The sequence below is a fragment of the Ricinus communis genome, chromosome 9, assembly GCF_019578655.1.
Source record: "Ricinus communis isolate WT05 ecotype wild-type chromosome 9, ASM1957865v1, whole genome shotgun sequence".
Lineage (NCBI taxonomy): Eukaryota > Viridiplantae > Streptophyta > Magnoliopsida > Malpighiales > Euphorbiaceae > Ricinus > Ricinus communis.
The window spans coordinates 1,401,347-1,418,495 of NC_063264.1; the positions used below are offsets into that span (position 1 = coordinate 1,401,347).

Genomic DNA, 17,149 nt, shown 5'->3' on the forward strand with positions numbered 1-17,149 from the left:
GTTGTCTCTGCTAGCTCTGTTTTAGAGATCTTTAAATCTATAGGTATCTATCACTTAGATTAAGTTTGCATTCAGAAGGTTATAATCAGAAAAATACTATCTTACCTTTGTTAAATTACTTTCCAAGGGTTATTGGAAAGCTTGATCCGAAACTTTGTTTCTATTATATGGAAGACATTTGGACACTAAGTAGAATCTTAACGAGTGTCACATAGATACAAATCCAACATAAGAGATATCACAAGGGTATAATTCCCTTGTAATCACATGATATCTACGGTTCCAATGTATAAATAACAGCGTTTACTCAGCCAAAAAACCCATAGATCAATCGGTCTTACTTTGATCAATTTCAATATCCACAGGTACTATATAATGGGTGTTATTTCCTATGAAATGGTGGTCACATCCTCCATCCCTCCATCTAAGCTCTACAAGGCCTTGGTCCTTGATGCTGACATTCTCATTCCTAATATTTTGCCACAGGCCATTCAGAAAGTTCAAATCATTCAAGGAAATGGAGGCCCTGGAACCATCAAAACAGTTACCTTTGGCCAAGGCATCACCATATCATTTTATCAAACTTATTGTATTGCTTTGATGCTAATTCAAGTTAATTACTAATTAATTTGTTATAATCTCCTAATATAATCAGGTAGCCGGTTCAAGCATGCTAAGCACAAGATCGAAGCTATTGACAAAGATAACTTGACATTCAGCCATAGCGTGATTGAAGGAGATATGTTGACTAATGGTCTTGAAAAGATCACTTACGATGTCAAGTTTGAGCAATCCTCCGATGGAGGATGCATCTGCAAGGAAAACAGTAAGTACTATACCATAGGTGATTTCGAGCTCAACATGGAACAACTTCAGGCTGGCAAAGAAAAGGTTTTAGGAATGTTCAAGTGTTGAAGCCTATATCTTGGCAAATCCTGATACCTGCTAAAACTGCTATCACTATTTTACAGGAATAGTCATCTTGTGCTTTTTCAGAAGGTGCTTCTTTGTGACCTTTTTTTTTTTTTTCCGTTTTCATCTCTTGCCAAGGAAAAACCTGCTTTGGTTTTGCAATAACACTTCGCAGTTGTATCTGTCAGGAATGCTTAGTTCCTATTGCAAAAGGAAAGTTAATGTTGTAACCCTTTATCTTTCAATAAATGCACAAGAAATTATCACATTTAAACTGATGATCAAGATGTACTACTTCTCAGTTCAGAAAACAAAAATAAAAGAAAAATTAACAAGAGCTAGTACATTGAAAAAGTCGTAGAGGATATGTTCATAATATTAAACAAGGTCAACTTCTAGAATAAATTGACAAACAATTCCTTTGTATACCTAACAGCTTGGTTAACTTCAATGAATATATGCTCCAGGCTGTCCAAGCTCGTTCAAATTGGTCAAGAAAATACATCATATAAATGACTTGCTAAGCCTCTATTCTGCTAAGGAAATACCAACGAGAAAACTTGTGGTGAGTTATTTTCTCATATAGCTTCATAATCAGACCAAGTTGTTCAAAGTTGAAAGCTACTAACTAAAAGAATATCCAAGTCATTTCTTCATCTGATTACTGAACGAAAATGCTTTCCCCCCAACAGTCAAAATTTACTTCATTCAATTGATATCTTTCCATTTTAGTCTAGAAATGAATAGATTTGGTATTGGTGTCACATACTCGCATATTCCTATCAGGTTCCTTCCTCTCTATCTCTGACCTTAATTACTAGTTCTGTAAGCCATAGTTGGCTAGGTTGCAGTGGATAATCATAGATTTTTTTTTGTCAGATTTAAATATCTTGGCTGGTCATTTCTTATTATGTCTCTACTCATGCTTAAATTAAGAAAGAAAAATATAAATCCATCATTTTAGAAAGGAAATGGCTATATGTTTTTTTTGAGATTGGAGCTTATACTCTTTAATTAATCGATAATAGTGTATAAACCAATGAACACAAGTATACAACTTCAAATTTTTATTATGAGGTCAAAAGTGGTTTGACCCTCCACAGAAAGAGAAATGAAAATATCAAGAAAACATGAAAACTGATTTTTAATATCAAGATTGGACATAAAAATATTAACAGGCATTAGGATTTGCCAGGACATAAGCTTCAATAGCCTTAAATATACCAAAGGCCTTCTCTGCTCCAGCCTTGATTCTTTCTTCGTTGAGCTCACAGCCTTCCTTTGGGTAATACTTGCTAACGCTCTTGATAATAGATCCTCCATCAGAAGAAGCTATTATTTTAATTTCGTAAGAGGTCTTCTCTAATTCATCCATCCATGGCTCGCCTTCAATAACACTGTAGCAATGCATGAAATTGTCCTTGTCCGTTGCTTCAACTTTGGTTTTAATGTACTTAACTTCACCACCTGCAACTCATGAAAGAGCATATTAATTATTCAAATATTATAATTGCTTGTAAACTTATTAATTTGAGCAATACACCTCTCTCTCTCTCTCTATATATAATACTAAAATTTGAATATTGAACAATTAAAGCTAACCTTCAGCAAATGTAGTCTTCTTGATGGTTCCAGGTCCTCCATTTCCTTCAAGGAACTCTATAGTAATTTGAGGTAAAATCTTAGGGATAAGAGTGTCAGATTCAAGAATAAAGGCCTTGAACGTTTTAGCTTGTGGGATTGAAGTTGTAATTTCCTTCTCAAAAGTCAAAACACCCATGGTGGCCTCTGGTAAAATATCAGGTGAAGGAATGAACAAGGAAGAGGGATATATAGATTTGCAGAATGTATATGGAAGTCAGGTGTGGCAAAAAGCAAGAGCAAAGGGAAGTACTTATAGAATGAATGTCATGGTTTCAGGTTATTCCCTGTAGAGAGATCAAATGAATTTGCAGAAAGGTCAGAAAATTCAGGCTTTGAGGATGAATTAAATTAAAAAGGTGGTGTGCTGATATACATAAATATGATTCCTTTACTTTCTAGATATGGCCCCTTTTGACTGCATCGTGAAGAATAGTTTTATTTTCTTTTTTCTGAACCTGTATTTTAAATAATAAGTGGCAATGGAAATGAATAGTATATATATAAAATCTTTTTTTTTTTTTTGAAAAATAGATATTTGCCGGCTAGCCGCCAATAGCAATGAATGACATTAATACAAATAGCCATTTGCAAAAAAAAAAAGGAAAAGACATATTTTATAGCATTTCAATTACTCATTCTGAAGCAATGGTCTTGCCAAAGTATTAATAGTTTATAGCATTCCAAACCTCCCCTGTTGTATTTTGTGAAATGAATTCGTTTTGTAATTTAATAAAACATGTTACTTGCTATTAGAGTAAACGATTTTAATTAAAGGAAAGTCATTATTGATAAGAAGCCACCGCAATGTGAGGCTTAAATTATAATTTTTATTATTAATATGAAAATATGATCCGTTTTCTTTTTTTTGGTCAATTCAGGTTGCTTATTTCTAGTAGTTTGAAGATTCTTTATCATTTAGATAAATATAAGTAAAACTTGAATGATAGTCAAGTCTCTTTCCAGACTGAAAAATTGTTGCTGTTGAACTAACAATTGATTGATAATAGACCTGGCCACAGCTTAGGAACCTTTGGTTTGTGATTTCGTGACTCTTGAAACCGATTGGTTCTAGTTTATGATTTTGATTCCAGCCAATCTCAACTAGTGTAAAAAACAGATTGGCTTGAACTTAATTTTTTCTATAAAAAATCAAACTATCTATATAATAAATGCTTTTAATAAAATAAATGAGATAATGTTAAGAAAATATACATGAAAAAAAAATTGAAAATAAGTGAAATATTTTTTTCCAGGTTTCGATTCTAGCTTGAAGGGAATTGGAGTACAGGACTAGTTCGAGGCTTATATGAACTATCATGTTAGAAAGGCTAATTGATAAGGGTGCATTTTTCATTTGAATTTTCTTTTCCATATTTCGAATATATCTCACTCTTATATTTTTTTTGTCTTTTGTTAATATGTTTTTTTATTTTTAATTCGCTACACTAAATATCCATTCCATCCATCTTGTGAGAAAATAAACTAGTTAATGGATTAAATTCTTAAAAATAAAAATTCTATTTGGCTCATAAAATTTCTGGTTTTAGTTAAACAAAACTAAAACATATATTTAATAAACCTTGAAAAAAGAAATAGAATTTTAAAAAAATCAGATTAAATAAAATTCTCACCAAATCGTAATAGATTTGTTTTTTACTTTATATATAATTCCTTAAACAAAAAAAAATTAAAAAAAATTCACTTATTTATTTATTTTTTAAATAAAAGGAATGATAATTTAAGAACAATTTTATGGTAATTTGATAATAACATTTAATTTTAAATGAATTTCAATACATCAAGAATTTAGGGATCAAATAAAATTTTTAATTATTTTTATTATTCCATTTACTAGTTAATATTCCATAAAAATAAATAGAGAAAATACTTAGTATAATAAATTGAAAAAGAAAAAACATAAAAGTACAAAGTTTGAAATACAGAGGAATTAAAACAAAGAAAATTACGAAATATTTATTATGAACTTGAGGTTTACACTCCATAATTAATCTATTGATAGAGTTTAAACCAATCAGTCAATACAAGTATACGATTATAAACTTTTATTGTCAGGTCAAAAGTGGTTTGACCCTCCATCCCTAAAAAAAAAAAGAGAGAAAAATACATAATAAATAAATAAAAACATGAAAATTAATTCTTCACTCCATGTTGGATAGATACAAATTAGCAGGCATCAGGATTTGCCAAGACATAAGCCTCAACAGCCTTAAACATGTTGAAGGCCTTCTCTGCTCCAGCCTTGACTCTTTCTTCATTGATCTCGCAGCCTTCCTTAGGATAGTACTTGCTGATGCTCTTGATAATGGATCCTCCATCGGGAGAAGCCATAACTTTAATTTCATAAGAAGTCTTCTCAAGTCCATCCATCCATGGCTCACCTCCAATAACGCTGTAGCAGTGTGTGAAAGTATCTTTGTCTGTTGCTTCAACTCTGGTCTTAATATACTTAACTTCACTACCTAAAAAAATGAAAGAACACGTTAATTATCTAAGTCATAATTTTCTTTTACTTATTAATTTGAGCAATGCATGTATATCTAATATTCAATATATGACTTTTGAAAAATTATAGCTAACCTTCAGCAAAAGAAGTCTTTTTAATGGTTCCTGGTCCGCCATTTCCTTCAAGAAACTCAATACTAACTTGAGGCAAAACCTTGGGAATAAGAGTGTCAGATTCAAGGACAAAGGCCTTGAACATTTTGGCCTGTGGAATTGAAGTTGTAATTTCTTTCTCAAAAGTCACAACTCCCATGATGGCCTCTAGTAAACGATCAAGTGAAGGGAATGAATAAGGAAGAGGATATAAAGATTTGTAGAATGTATTTCGAAGTGAGGTGTGGCAAAATGCAAGAGCAATGGGAAGTATTTATAGAATGGGTGTCATGATTTCTTGTCAAAATATTCCCTGTAGAGGGGCAAACGAATTTGCTGAAAGGTCATAGAAATCAAGCTCAAGTTTGAGAATGAATTAAATAAAAAAGCTGGTGTGCTAATATGAATTAATATGATTGGTTGACCTTCTAGATACGGCCACTTTTAACCAGTATTCTAAAAGGAAATGAATGGCGGTACTACGTATAGCAATTCAGGATGGAATTATTTTGCCAAAATAATAAAAGGAAAAGAATAGTTTGTAGCATTTCAATTACTCATTTGGGATCATGGTCTTTGCCAAAGTATTAATAGTTTATAGCATTTCAAATCTCCCCTATTGTATTTTCTGAATGAATACGTTTTGTAATTTAAGTAAAACATGTTACTCGCCTAGTGTTCTACTACTAAAATAAACGATTTTAATTAAAGGGAAGTCATTATTAATAAGAAGCCATCTTTTTCTATGATTGAAATTAACTCTGAAGATGATTATGTTTTATATTTTATTTAGAAATAAAGATAACTATATAAGATTATATAATAAAAGGTGAGCTAACGCAATGTGAGGCTTGAATTATAATTTTTGTTATTAATATGAATCCGTTTTCTTTTCTTTGGTCAATTCAGGTTGCTTATTTCTAGTAGTTTAAAGATTCTTTGACATTTAGTTAAATATAAGTAAAACTTGAATGATAGTCAGGTCTCTTTTCAGATTGAAAAATTGTTGCTGTTGAACCAACAATTGATTGATAGTAGGCCTGGCCACAGTTTAGGAACTTTTGATTTGTGTTTTCATGGCTCCTGAGACCGATTGGTTCTAGTTTATGATTTCGATTCCAACCAATTTCAACTGGTGTAAAAAAAAGATTGGCTTCAAACTTAATTTTTTCTATAAAAAATCAAACTATCTATATAATAAATGATGTTAATAAAATAAATGAGATAATGTTAAAAATAATTATATGAAGAAAAGATTGAAAATAAGTGAAATATTCTTTTCCAGGATTTTGATTCTAGCTTGAGGGGAATCAGAGTACAGGAGTAGTTCGAGCCTTTTTCCGCATTTGATCGTCTGGGGTACGAGCCAGCATGTTAGAAAGGCTAATTGATAAGGGTGTATTTTTTATTTGAATTTTCTTTTTCATATTTCAAATATATTTCACTCTTACGTTTTTCTTATCTTTTGTTAATATGTCCTTTTCTTTTCAATTCGCTATAGTAAATATCCATTTCATCCATTTTGTGAGAAAATCAACTAGTTAATGGATTAATTTTTTAAAAATAAAAATTCTATTTGGCTCATAAAATTTCTGGTTTTTAGTTAAACTAAACTAAAAAATATATTTCATAAATCTTGGAAAAACAAATAAAATTTTAAAGAAATCAGACTAAATAAAACTCTCACCAAATCATAATAGATTTATTTTTACTTTACATATATTTCCTTAAAAAAAATTAAAAAAATTGACTTATTTATTTATTTTTAAATAAAAGCAATGACAATTTAATACCAATTTTATGCTGATTTGATAAGAAGATTTAATTTTAAATGAATTTCATTACATAAAAAATTTAGACATCAAATATAATTTTTAATTTTTTTAATTATTCCATTTACTAGTTAATGTTTGATAAAAATAGACAGAGAAAATACTTAGTATAATGAATTGAAAATGCAAAAACGTAAAAGTACAAATTTTGAAATACAGAGAAACTAAAACAAAAAAAATTACTAAATGTTTATTATGAACTTGAGCTTTATACTCCATAATTAATTCATTGATGGAGTATATAAACCAACTATTCAATACAAGTATACACCGTTAAACTTTTATTGTCAGGTCAAAAAAGGTTTGACCCTCCATCCAGAAAAAAAAAAAAAAAGAGAAAAAATACAGATAATTAATTTAGCAGGCATCGGGATTTGCCAAGACATAAGCCTCAACGGCCTTAAACATGCCGAAGGCCTTCTCTGCTCCAGCCTTCACTCTTTCTTCATTGATCTTACAGCCTTCCTTAGGGTAGTACTTGCTGATGCTTTTGACAATAGATCCTCCATCAGGAGAAGCCATAACCTTAATTTCATAAGAAGTCTTCTCTAGTCCATCCATCCATGGCTCACCTCCAATGACACTGTAGCAGTGTGTGAAATTATCTTTGTCTGTTGCTTCAACTCTGGTCTTAATATACTTAACTTCACCACCTAAAAAAAATTAAAGAACACGTTAATTATCTAAATCTTAATTTCAGTTTTACTTATTAATTTGAGCAATGCATGTATATCTAGTATTTAATATATGATTTTTGAAAAATTATAGCTAACCTTCAGCAAAAGAAGTCTTTTTAATGGTTCCTGGTCCGCCATTTCCTTCAAGAAACTCAATACTAACTTGAGGCAAAACCTTGGGAATAAGAGTGTCAGATTCAAGGATGAAGGCCTTGAACATTTTGGCCTGTGGAACTGAAGTTGTAATTTCCTTCTCAAAAGTCACAACACCCATGATGGCCTCTGGTAAAGGATAAAGTGAAGGGAATGAATAAGGAAGAGGATATAAGTATTTGTAGAATGTGTTTCAAAGTGAGGTTTGGCAAAATGCAAGAGCAAAGGGAAGTATTTATAGAATGGGTGTCATGATTTCTTGTCAAAATATTCCCTGTAGAGGGGCAAACGAATTTGCAGAAAGGTCATAGAAATCAAGCTCAAGTTTGAGAATGAATTAAATAAAAAAGCTGGTGTGCCAATATGAATTAATATGATTTGTTGACCTTCTAGATACGGCCACTTTTAACCAGTATTCTAAAGAAAAATTGAAGATGGTAAGGAAAAGAATTCTATAGAATTGTATTTATTCTTTTATTAATATATTAAGTGAGAAAAATCATATAATGCGAATGATAAGAAGATGTCAATTTAGTTAAAATAATCACGTGTGTATATATTGAAAATTTTCTCTTTATTATTTATTAAAAAAGAATTATTTATTTTGGATCATTCTCAAATTAAAATCTTTACTTAAGATTTGGATATCCGACTATTATTATCCGAATGAATTCATGTTGTTGGGCTCTATGTAAGTAAAACATAGAAAGGTACATAACTACTAAGAAGACATTTTCATTTGTTATTGAAATTAATCATTTTAAATATAAGTATCATATTATATCTAGAAATATGATTAAGCTAACGCAATGTGTAGTTTGAATTTATCATCCTACTTAATATGATAAGTCTTTTCCACGGTCAATCTGGACTGCTTATTTTGAAGAAGGTTCAAAATTCTTTATGATTTTTAGTAAAAATGCAAGTAATACTGGAATAATAGTCAAGTATCTTTTGAAAATTCAAAAATTGTGGCAATCAAATCTATAAATGATTGATAGGATAGAGCACTGTATTTTTCTTTTTCAAATCTTTATATGTTAATATTGATGGGAAAAACAGCCACAAACGGTAAACAAATAAATGCGGAATTAATCTCTGTTTGTCTAAACTTTCCCAACTTGAATGAACTCCGAGGATGCAAACAAATATGATGTTCTTAATGCAATTAGAACACACACAATATCACTGCTATGCACCAAGATATTGAGCTAAAACAGTAAGCACACAACAACACAAAGACACCGAAATTTTAGCGTGGAAAACCTATAAACTAGGGAAAAACCACGGGACCATTTTGGCCGCTTAAATCCACTATCATCATCAAAGGAGCAATACAAAGTCTTTTCTAGATAATACTAGAGGCATACAAAATCATAATATCCTTGGAAGTAAGCACATCAAGGTGTATGGAATCAAAATAGAGCCAAGATAAGAAATATATCACCAGAAAATTAGCTACTGTCCAGAAATCAGATGTTGTGTAGCTGCTGTCCAAAAATCACGACGATCCAACGGTTCAATCTACGGGAAACGGAACTTTTCTGCTGCTGTGTATTCTCCTCTCTTCACCTCTCTCTTTTCTTTTAATATATAAAGTCTTGGTAAAAAAAAAACCCTAGCCCTAGACGTTTTTATAATAATATGCTCCCAAAATAGAAAGTCTAAATAAGACTTTAATATGCTCAATGGTTGGGCTTTCCTTATGGGTCAAAAAAAACAAAGAAAGAAAAAAAAACCCAACAAATCTCCCCCTTTTTGACTTATGAGGAAGAGTTCGCCATACCGGCGATGGAGCAACATACCTTCAACTTTTCCCTTGCTAGAACCTTTGTCAACATATCGGCACCATTATCATCAGTATGAACTTTATCAAGTTCAAATAGTTTGTCTTCAAGTGCATCTCTAATCCAATGATACCTCACATCAATATGCTTTGTTCGTTTGTGAAACATAGAATTTTTAGCAAGGTGAATAGTACTTTGATTATCACAAAGAACCACGTATGTTGCACAAAGCCAATCTCTTGCATAAATATTTTGAGCCATAATAGCTCCTTACACGTACATACTCGGCCCTCGGTGGTGGATAAAACCACACACTTTTGCGATCTCGATTGCCATGACACGTACCTCCCCCTGCAAAGTCATCAAATATCCAAGTGGATTTCATATTGTCCTTATTTCCTGCCATATCGGAATCAGTATAACCAACAAGTATCGGCTTTCCATTTCCAAATGTTATACCTAATTTGGAAGTACCACATAGATATCCGAGAATCCACTTCACCGCTTCCCAATGCTTCTTACGGATTTGAAAAACGACTAACAACACCTACCGCATGAGCAATATCAGTCGTGTGCACACCATAGCATACATCAAGCTCCCTACAGTTGAGGCATAAGGGACTCTATCCATCTCTTCAATCTTCTTCTCGGAAGATGGACAATCTTTATCCTGTCCGAAGTTAGTAGTAAGAGGAGAACTAACCTCTTTAGCTTTATCCATGTTGAATCTGCGAAGCACCTTCTCGATGTATTGCTCCTGTGACATGTGTAGCTTCTTCAAAGCTCTATCTCGAGTGATCCGAATGCCAAGAATATATTTTACTTTGGCCCCAAGTCTTTCATAGCAAAAGACTTGCTCAATTGTATCTTCAGCTGAGTAATTCTTTCTGCATTCTTGCCAACAATTAACATGTCATCAACATATAACAATAAAATGATGAAATCATCATCACCAAACCTCTGGAAGAAAACACAATGGTCTAAAGTAGTCTTTCGGTAATTTTGCTCCCCCATAACTGACTCAAACTTCTTGTACCACTGTCTTGGTGCTTGCTTCAACCCATAAAGACTCTTTTGAAGTCTACACACATAGCCTTCTTTTCCCTTAACCTGAAAACCTTCAGGTTGCTCCATGTAGATTTCTTTATCCAAGTCACCATGAAGAAAAGCTGTTTTGACATCCATCCTGTTCAACCTCAAGATCAAGGTCACGCCAAACCAAGAACAACACGAATAGATCCCATCTTCACGACCGGGAGAGAAAATCTCATCAAAGTCAATACCCTTTCTCCGAACCCTTTGACCACCAATCTAGCCTTGTACCTAGGTTGTGCGGTGTGCTCTTGATTTTCACTTTGTAGACCCACTTGTTCTTCAAAGCTCTCTTGCCTTTAGGCAACTTCACTAACTCAAAAGTATTATTCTCATATAAGGAATTCATCTCATCTTGCATGGCTTCAACCCACTCCCTTTTGTGCTCATCTTCCATGGCCTCTGCATAACACTCAGGCTCTCCCCCATCGTTGAGTAAGACATACTCATTAGGCCGAAAAACGAGTGGAAGGATGACGATCTCTTGTAGACCGCCTAAGTGGGACAAATGGTGGCACGTCTGTACTGAATGAAATTCTTCATCCACCTCCGGAGCATCAATATCATCAGTATCATATTGTTCATCATTTTGAACATCATCGTCAAGAGGTGGTTCTACATGCTGAGGAGGCACTGGATCCAAATCAGTAATATCATCATTATGTTGAGGAACTGTCTTTTTCTTCTCAACATCTTTCAAGGTCTGATCTTCAACAAACACAACATCTCGGCTTCGAATAAGTTTCTTGTGGACAGGATCATATAATCTGTAACCAAACTCATCTTGGCCATAACCCAAGAAAATACATGGTTTTGACTTCACATCAAGCTTTGATCTTTCATCTTTAGGAATGTGCATAAAAGCTTTGCATCCAAAGACCCTTAAGTGACCGTAAGAAACATCTTTGCCACTCCAAACCCTGTCAGGTACATCAAAAGACAAAGGAACACAAGGAGTTAGATTAATAACATGTACCGCTATATTCAAAGCTTCTCCCCAAAATGAACTTGGCAGCCCTGAATGTGACAACAAACATCTAACACGCTCTATCAAAGTTCTGTTCATCCGCTCTGCTAATCCGTTCAACTGTGGTGTCTTGGGAGGACTCTTTTGATGTCGAATACCATGATCTCTACAATAAGCATCAAATGGGCCAATGTATTCACCTCCATTATCTGTCCGAATACACTTAAGCTTCTTTCCAGTCTGTCTCTCAACCGAGGCATGAAACTGCTTAAACACTTCAAATACTTGATCTTTAGATTTCAAGGTATAAACCCATACCTTTCTGGAGTGATCATCAATGAATGTGACAAAGTAGGAGCAACCACCAAGTGTCCTAGTCTTCATAGGACCACAAACATCAGAGTGCACCAGATCAAGTATACTCTCCTTCCTGGAAGGAGGATGGCTCTTAAAGGAAACCACCGCCAAGCGGTGAGAACACTTCTTTAGATGAATATCATGCACACCCAAGTGAACACATTTCTCTTCAACAAAAGAGACATCCCTTTTCACTCATGTGACCAAGTCTCTTATGCCATAAATCAGTCATGTCGATTCACCACAAGATTGACCCTATCCTCGAAGATCTTCGGATGTGTCATGTACAACTTTGAGCATCTTTTACCTCTAGCCACGATCAAAGAACCACAACCGAGTTTCCATATTCCATTACCAAAGTTGTTACTGTAACCATCGTCATCAAGTAGGCCCGCAGAGATCAAATTAAGTCTCATATCCGGAACATGTTTTACATTATGTAAAACCAACTCTATCCCAAAGTGTCAAACTTCAAACAAATATCTCCGATGCCTGCAATCTTTGATAGTCCATTATTACCCATCCTAACATTACCAAAGTTACCGGAGTATAAGATGAATAAAATCCCTCTGTGATGTTACATGACATGTAGCACCACTATCAACAACCCAGCTCGAATCATCATGTGCAATATTGATCATATCAAGATCAGAACAAATAAGGAACTCATCGGTAGTAATGTTAACTTCAGCATTGCCATTACTACCCTCATCTTTCTTATGGTTCTTTTGATTGCTGTAATCGCTCTTCTTCTTCTCCTTTTTCAATTGCCTGCAGAACCGTATTGTGTGCCCTTTTCTACCACAATGATAGCATTCAAAATCAGCAAACTTTCCTTTGGATTTACTTCGATGCTTCCCTTTGTTACCTGGACCTCTACTCTGACTTCTCCCCCTGCTTTTTGTAACTAAGACATCAGAATGTGAAGAGGAACCTTGTGACTTTCTTCTCATCTCTTCATTTAAAACACTGCCTTTAGCTAATTCCATGGTGATAATACCATCTGCTGCAGAGTTGGACAATGATGTCCTAAAAGTTTCCCATGAGTCCGGTAAAGTGCCCAGGAGCCACAAGCCTTGTATCTCATCTTCAAACTTGATACCCATTCCTGCAAGTTGATTTATGATTCCCTGAAAAGAATTCAAATGATCAGTGACAGGAGTTCCATCATGGTATTTCAAGCTCATCATCTGTTTTATTAAGAACAATTTATTGTTTCCGGTTTTTCTAGCATACAACTGTTCAAGCTTGTTCCACAAAGTGCGAGCATGAGTCTCTCCGCTGATATGGTTCAAAACATTATCATCAACCCATTGACGAATATACCCACAAACCTGTCTATGCAAAATATTCCACTTTGCATCTGTTTTACTCTCAGGTTTATCAGTATTAAACACAGGCAAATAATAATCCTTCACATAAAGTAGGTCTTCCATCTTGCCTTTCCAAATATGATAATTAGAACCATTCAAATTAATCATCCTACTTGTGTTAGCTTCCATCATTCAAACAAGTTTAACCCAATATAGAAGAACCAGGCTCTGATACCAATTTGATAGGAAAAACAGCCACAAACGGTAAACAAATAAATGCGGAATTAATCTCTGTTTGTCTAAACTTTCCCAACTTGAATGAACCCCGAGGATGCAAACAAATAGGATGTTCTTAATGCAATTAGAACACACACAATATCACTGCTATGCACCAAGATATTGAGCTAAAACAGTAAGCACACAACAACACAAAGACACCGAAATTTTAGCGTGGAAAACCTATAAACTAGGGAAAAACCACGGGACCATTTTGGCCGCTTAAATCCATTATCATCATCAAAGGAGCAATACAAAGTCTTTTCTAGATAATACTAGAGGCATACAAAATCATCATATCCTTGGAAGTAAGCACATCAAGGTGTATGGAATCAAAATAGAGCCAAGATAAGAAATATATCACCAGAAAATTAGCTACTGTCCAGACCAACGAAACCCGACCTCCGGACCTCAAAACCCGATCTTCACCGTCCAAAATATTGGCCCAGATGCTGTGTAGCTGCTGTCCAAAAATCACGACGATCCAACGGTTCAATCTACGGGAAACGGAACTTTTCTGCTGCTGTGTATTCTCCTCTCTTCACCTCTCTCTTTTCTTTTAATATATAAAGTCTTGGTAAAAAAAAAAACCCTAGCCCTAGACGTTTTTATAATAATATGCTCCCAAAATAGAAAGTCTAAATAAGACTTTAATATGCTCAATGGTTGGGCTTTCCTCATGGGTCAAAAAAAACAAAGAAAGAAAAAAAAAACCCAACAAATATAATACGTTTTTGTGCTCATCAATAACATAAATTAGATTGTGGCTTTGTAAAATCATCATAACTTTATTTATCTTTTAACTCTTTAAGAAATATAATGAATTAGATCCTGATCGAATGAAATAGAAAATTTTATTAATGGATAGCCCAAATTATTTCTTAATCTGATTACTTAAAGAAAATGCATCCCCCTTCCAAGAGTCGAACATTTATTCAATAGTTATTTTTCCTTTTCAGTCTTTCCTCTGTCATATAAATGAATATATTTGGTGGGTGGATGTTCTAGGAGTCATGCTTGGTTGATTGCAATGGATAACCATAGAGTTTTGTTGTTTTTTGGATCAGTAGTGGTCAATTTCATTGATAAACAAGAGTTAATCATTTCTCATGTGTTTAAGTTAGTATTTGCAAGTGCACGAACTATTTTTATAGTAAGGGTAAGTTTACAAAATCAATCTCTTAAGGAACTATAATGCCACTTATTATAAAGACTAATTATCAACAGAAAACAACAAAAATAGATCTAAGCACTTTAAATCAGTATTTTTGAGAGAATAATATTCATAAAGTAAAGTAAAAAAATAATAAATAAATATGTAATACAAATATAAATACTTATTATTTAAAACTATATACTAAAAACAGTATTTAGCCTAACCATTTACTTAGTAATCTCTTTATTTCCTTTAAGCCCATATCTAATGAATGAGATGGTGATGTGTCTTTTACTTTAATTACTCAAGCTAATGATGCAACTAAAGATTCTTTTACCAGCATATATTGAAGCAAAGATGACGTCTCTAATACATTCAACATAAATATTCTCATAACAATTATTATCATTAAATTACTATGATGGTTAACTAATAATAATAACTGAAACTAATAAAAATATGAAGGTAAGGAAATCACTCATTAAATAAATAAATAACAAGGTTCATACATAAGTAAAAAGGCTAAACTAAACACTTAGGAAAACTGGCATAATATATTTAACCTAATAATCATGGTAGTAAATAGAAATACATAAAACAATAAAATAAAAGCTTCATCTAGATTCAAAATTTCTTTAAGTAGGAAGATGATTGGTTCTCACTTTCCACTTCTTGAAAGCTCTTTAAATCTAAAAAAAAAAAAATGAAAACTAGACTACAGTGTTTATGAAAAAACTGTAGAGAAAATAATGGTGGACATATGTATATAGCATATAGGAGAGAGCTCTCTTCATTTTCCCTAGAAATAGGTTTGTATAGATATATATAGAGAGAAAAGTCCTCCTCTAAGTAAGTCTCTCTAGAGATAAGTCTCCCTAGAGATAAGTATACCAATATAAGTCTATCTGATAGATAAAAAATATATGTATCTTTATCTCCAACAAGTATTATTACATAAATAACTCTTAATATAAATTCTAATAATTATACAAAATGACTAAAATATCCACCATTAGAATTTTTAAGATATACGCTTCAATAGCTTTAAATACGCCAAAGGCCTTCTCTGCTCCAGCCTTGATGCTTTCTTCGTCGAGCTCACAATCCTCCTTTAGGTAGTACTTGCTAACGCTCTTGATAATGGATCCTCCATCAAAAGAAGCTACTACTTTACTTTTATAAGAAGTCTTCTCTAGTTCATCCAGCCATGGCTTGCCTCCAACAACATTGGAGCAGTGTGTGAAGTTATCTTTATCCGTTGCTTCAATTTTAGTCTTAATATACTTATCTTCACCACCTGCAACCCATAAAATAGCATATTAATTATTCAAATATATTGTAATCGTTTTTTTGGAGTTATTAATTTGAGCAATACACCTATATATATCAATAAAGATATTAATTTTGAACAATTAAAGCTAACCTTCAGTAAAGGTAGTCTTCTTCACGGTTCCGGATTCTCTATTTCCTTCAAGGAACTCTATATTAATCTGAGGCAAAATCTTGGAGATAAGAGTGTCAGATTCAAGGATAAAGGTCTTGAATGTTTTGGCTTGTGGGATTGAAGTTGTAATTTCCTTCTCAAAAGTTACAACACCCACGATGGCCTTTATAAATCTAGTGAAAGGACTGAACACGGAAGGGGATTTAAAAGTTTGAAGAATAGATGTCGAAGTGAGATGTGGTAAAAAGCAAGAGCAAGGGCAAGTATTTATAAGTGTCGTGGTTTCTTGTCAAAATATTCCTTCAAAAGAGATTAAATGAACTTGCAGAAAGGTCAGAATAATGGCTCCTTTTGACAGAATCGTGAAGAATAGGTTTATTTATTTTATTTATTTTCTGAAGTTGTATCTTAAATAATAAGTGGCAATAATATGTAATAACAGCACTCTTAAAAAATAGATATTTACCGGTTAGCCGCCAATACAAATGAACGGTCTGATTAACATATAGCAATTTGTCAAGAAAAAGAAAAAGAAAATAGTCTATAGCATTTCAATTACTCATTTTGAATCGATGGTCTTTGCCAAAGTATAGATAGTTTATAGCATTCCAAGCCTCCCCTGTATTCTCTGAATGTATTCATGTTGTAATTTAAGTAAAACATGTTATTTGCCTAGTGTTCTACTGTTAGAATAAATGATTTTAATAAAAGGAAAGTCGTTATGGATAAGAAGCCCCTTTTTTCTGTGACTGAAATTAACATAGAAGATGATTAGATTTTATGTTTTAGGCTTGAAATGTAAATTTTGTTACCCTAATTAATATGAAATATGATCGATTTTTTCAATTGTCAATCCGGATTGCTTATATTGGAGGAGGTACAGAATTCTTTGTGATTTAGTTAAAATCAAAGTGAAACTTAAA

General features: G+C 33.0%; 4 protein-coding genes and 1 pseudogene across 4 annotated transcripts; 1 reads left to right on the plus strand and 4 right to left on the minus strand.

Annotated features, from left to right (window-relative positions):
• Positions 1–321: 321 nt before the first annotated feature.
• Positions 322–1,214, plus strand: LOC112534849 (annotated as a pseudogene).
• Positions 1,215–1,962: 748 nt separating this feature from the next.
• On the minus strand, positions 1,963–2,885 carry LOC8275586 (major strawberry allergen Fra a 1.05). Its single transcript, XM_002519120.3, has 2 exons — positions 2,515–2,885; positions 1,963–2,379 (listed from the first exon to the last, which is right to left on the minus strand). The coding sequence occupies exons 1-2, from the start codon at positions 2,690–2,692 to the stop codon at positions 2,084–2,086; spliced, it is 474 nt and encodes a 157-aa protein (XP_002519166.1). The 5' UTR covers positions 2,693–2,885; the 3' UTR covers positions 1,963–2,083.
• Positions 2,886–4,504: 1,619 nt separating this feature from the next.
• LOC8269583 (major allergen Pru ar 1) lies at positions 4,505–5,435 on the minus strand. Its single transcript, XM_002535118.3, has 2 exons — positions 5,155–5,435; positions 4,505–5,036 (listed from the first exon to the last, which is right to left on the minus strand). Exons 1-2 carry the CDS (start codon positions 5,330–5,332, stop codon positions 4,741–4,743), a joined length of 474 nt encoding a protein of 157 aa, XP_002535164.1. The 5' UTR covers positions 5,333–5,435; the 3' UTR covers positions 4,505–4,740.
• A 1,734-nt stretch (positions 5,436–7,169) lies between these two features.
• Positions 7,170–8,058, minus strand: LOC8269584 (major allergen Pru ar 1). The gene is made up of 2 exons (XM_002535117.4): positions 7,778–8,058; positions 7,170–7,657 (listed from the first exon to the last, which is right to left on the minus strand). Exons 1-2 carry the CDS (start codon positions 7,953–7,955, stop codon positions 7,362–7,364), a joined length of 474 nt encoding a protein of 157 aa, XP_002535163.1. The 5' UTR covers positions 7,956–8,058; the 3' UTR covers positions 7,170–7,361.
• A 7,570-nt stretch (positions 8,059–15,628) lies between these two features.
• LOC112534516 (major allergen Pru ar 1-like) lies at positions 15,629–16,789 on the minus strand. The gene is made up of 3 exons (XM_048379247.1): positions 16,786–16,789; positions 16,206–16,511; positions 15,629–16,079 (listed from the first exon to the last, which is right to left on the minus strand). Exons 1-3 carry the CDS (start codon positions 16,787–16,789, stop codon positions 15,760–15,762), a joined length of 630 nt encoding a protein of 209 aa, XP_048235204.1. The 3' UTR covers positions 15,629–15,759.
• Positions 16,790–17,149: the final 360 nt, after the last annotated feature.

Coding starts and splice junctions, on each gene's coding strand:
- LOC8275586 (XM_002519120.3), bottom strand. CDS start 2,692: ATGGGTGTTTTGACTTTTGAGAAGGAAATTACAACTTCAATCCCACAA. Junction 2,380..2,514: donor GAAGACTACATTTGCTGAAG/GTTAGCTTTAAT, acceptor CATGAGTTGCAG/GTGGTGAAGTTAAGTACATT.
- LOC8269583 (XM_002535118.3), bottom strand. CDS start 5,332: ATGGGAGTTGTGACTTTTGAGAAAGAAATTACAACTTCAATTCCACAG. Junction 5,037..5,154: donor AAAGACTTCTTTTGCTGAAG/GTTAGCTATAAT, acceptor TCATTTTTTTAG/GTAGTGAAGTTAAGTATATT.
- LOC8269584 (XM_002535117.4), bottom strand. CDS start 7,955: ATGGGTGTTGTGACTTTTGAGAAGGAAATTACAACTTCAGTTCCACAG. Junction 7,658..7,777: donor AAAGACTTCTTTTGCTGAAG/GTTAGCTATAAT, acceptor AATTTTTTTTAG/GTGGTGAAGTTAAGTATATT.
- LOC112534516 (XM_048379247.1), bottom strand. Junction 16,080..16,205: donor GAAGACTACCTTTACTGAAG/GTTAGCTTTAAT, acceptor TATGGGTTGCAG/GTGGTGAAGATAAGTATATT.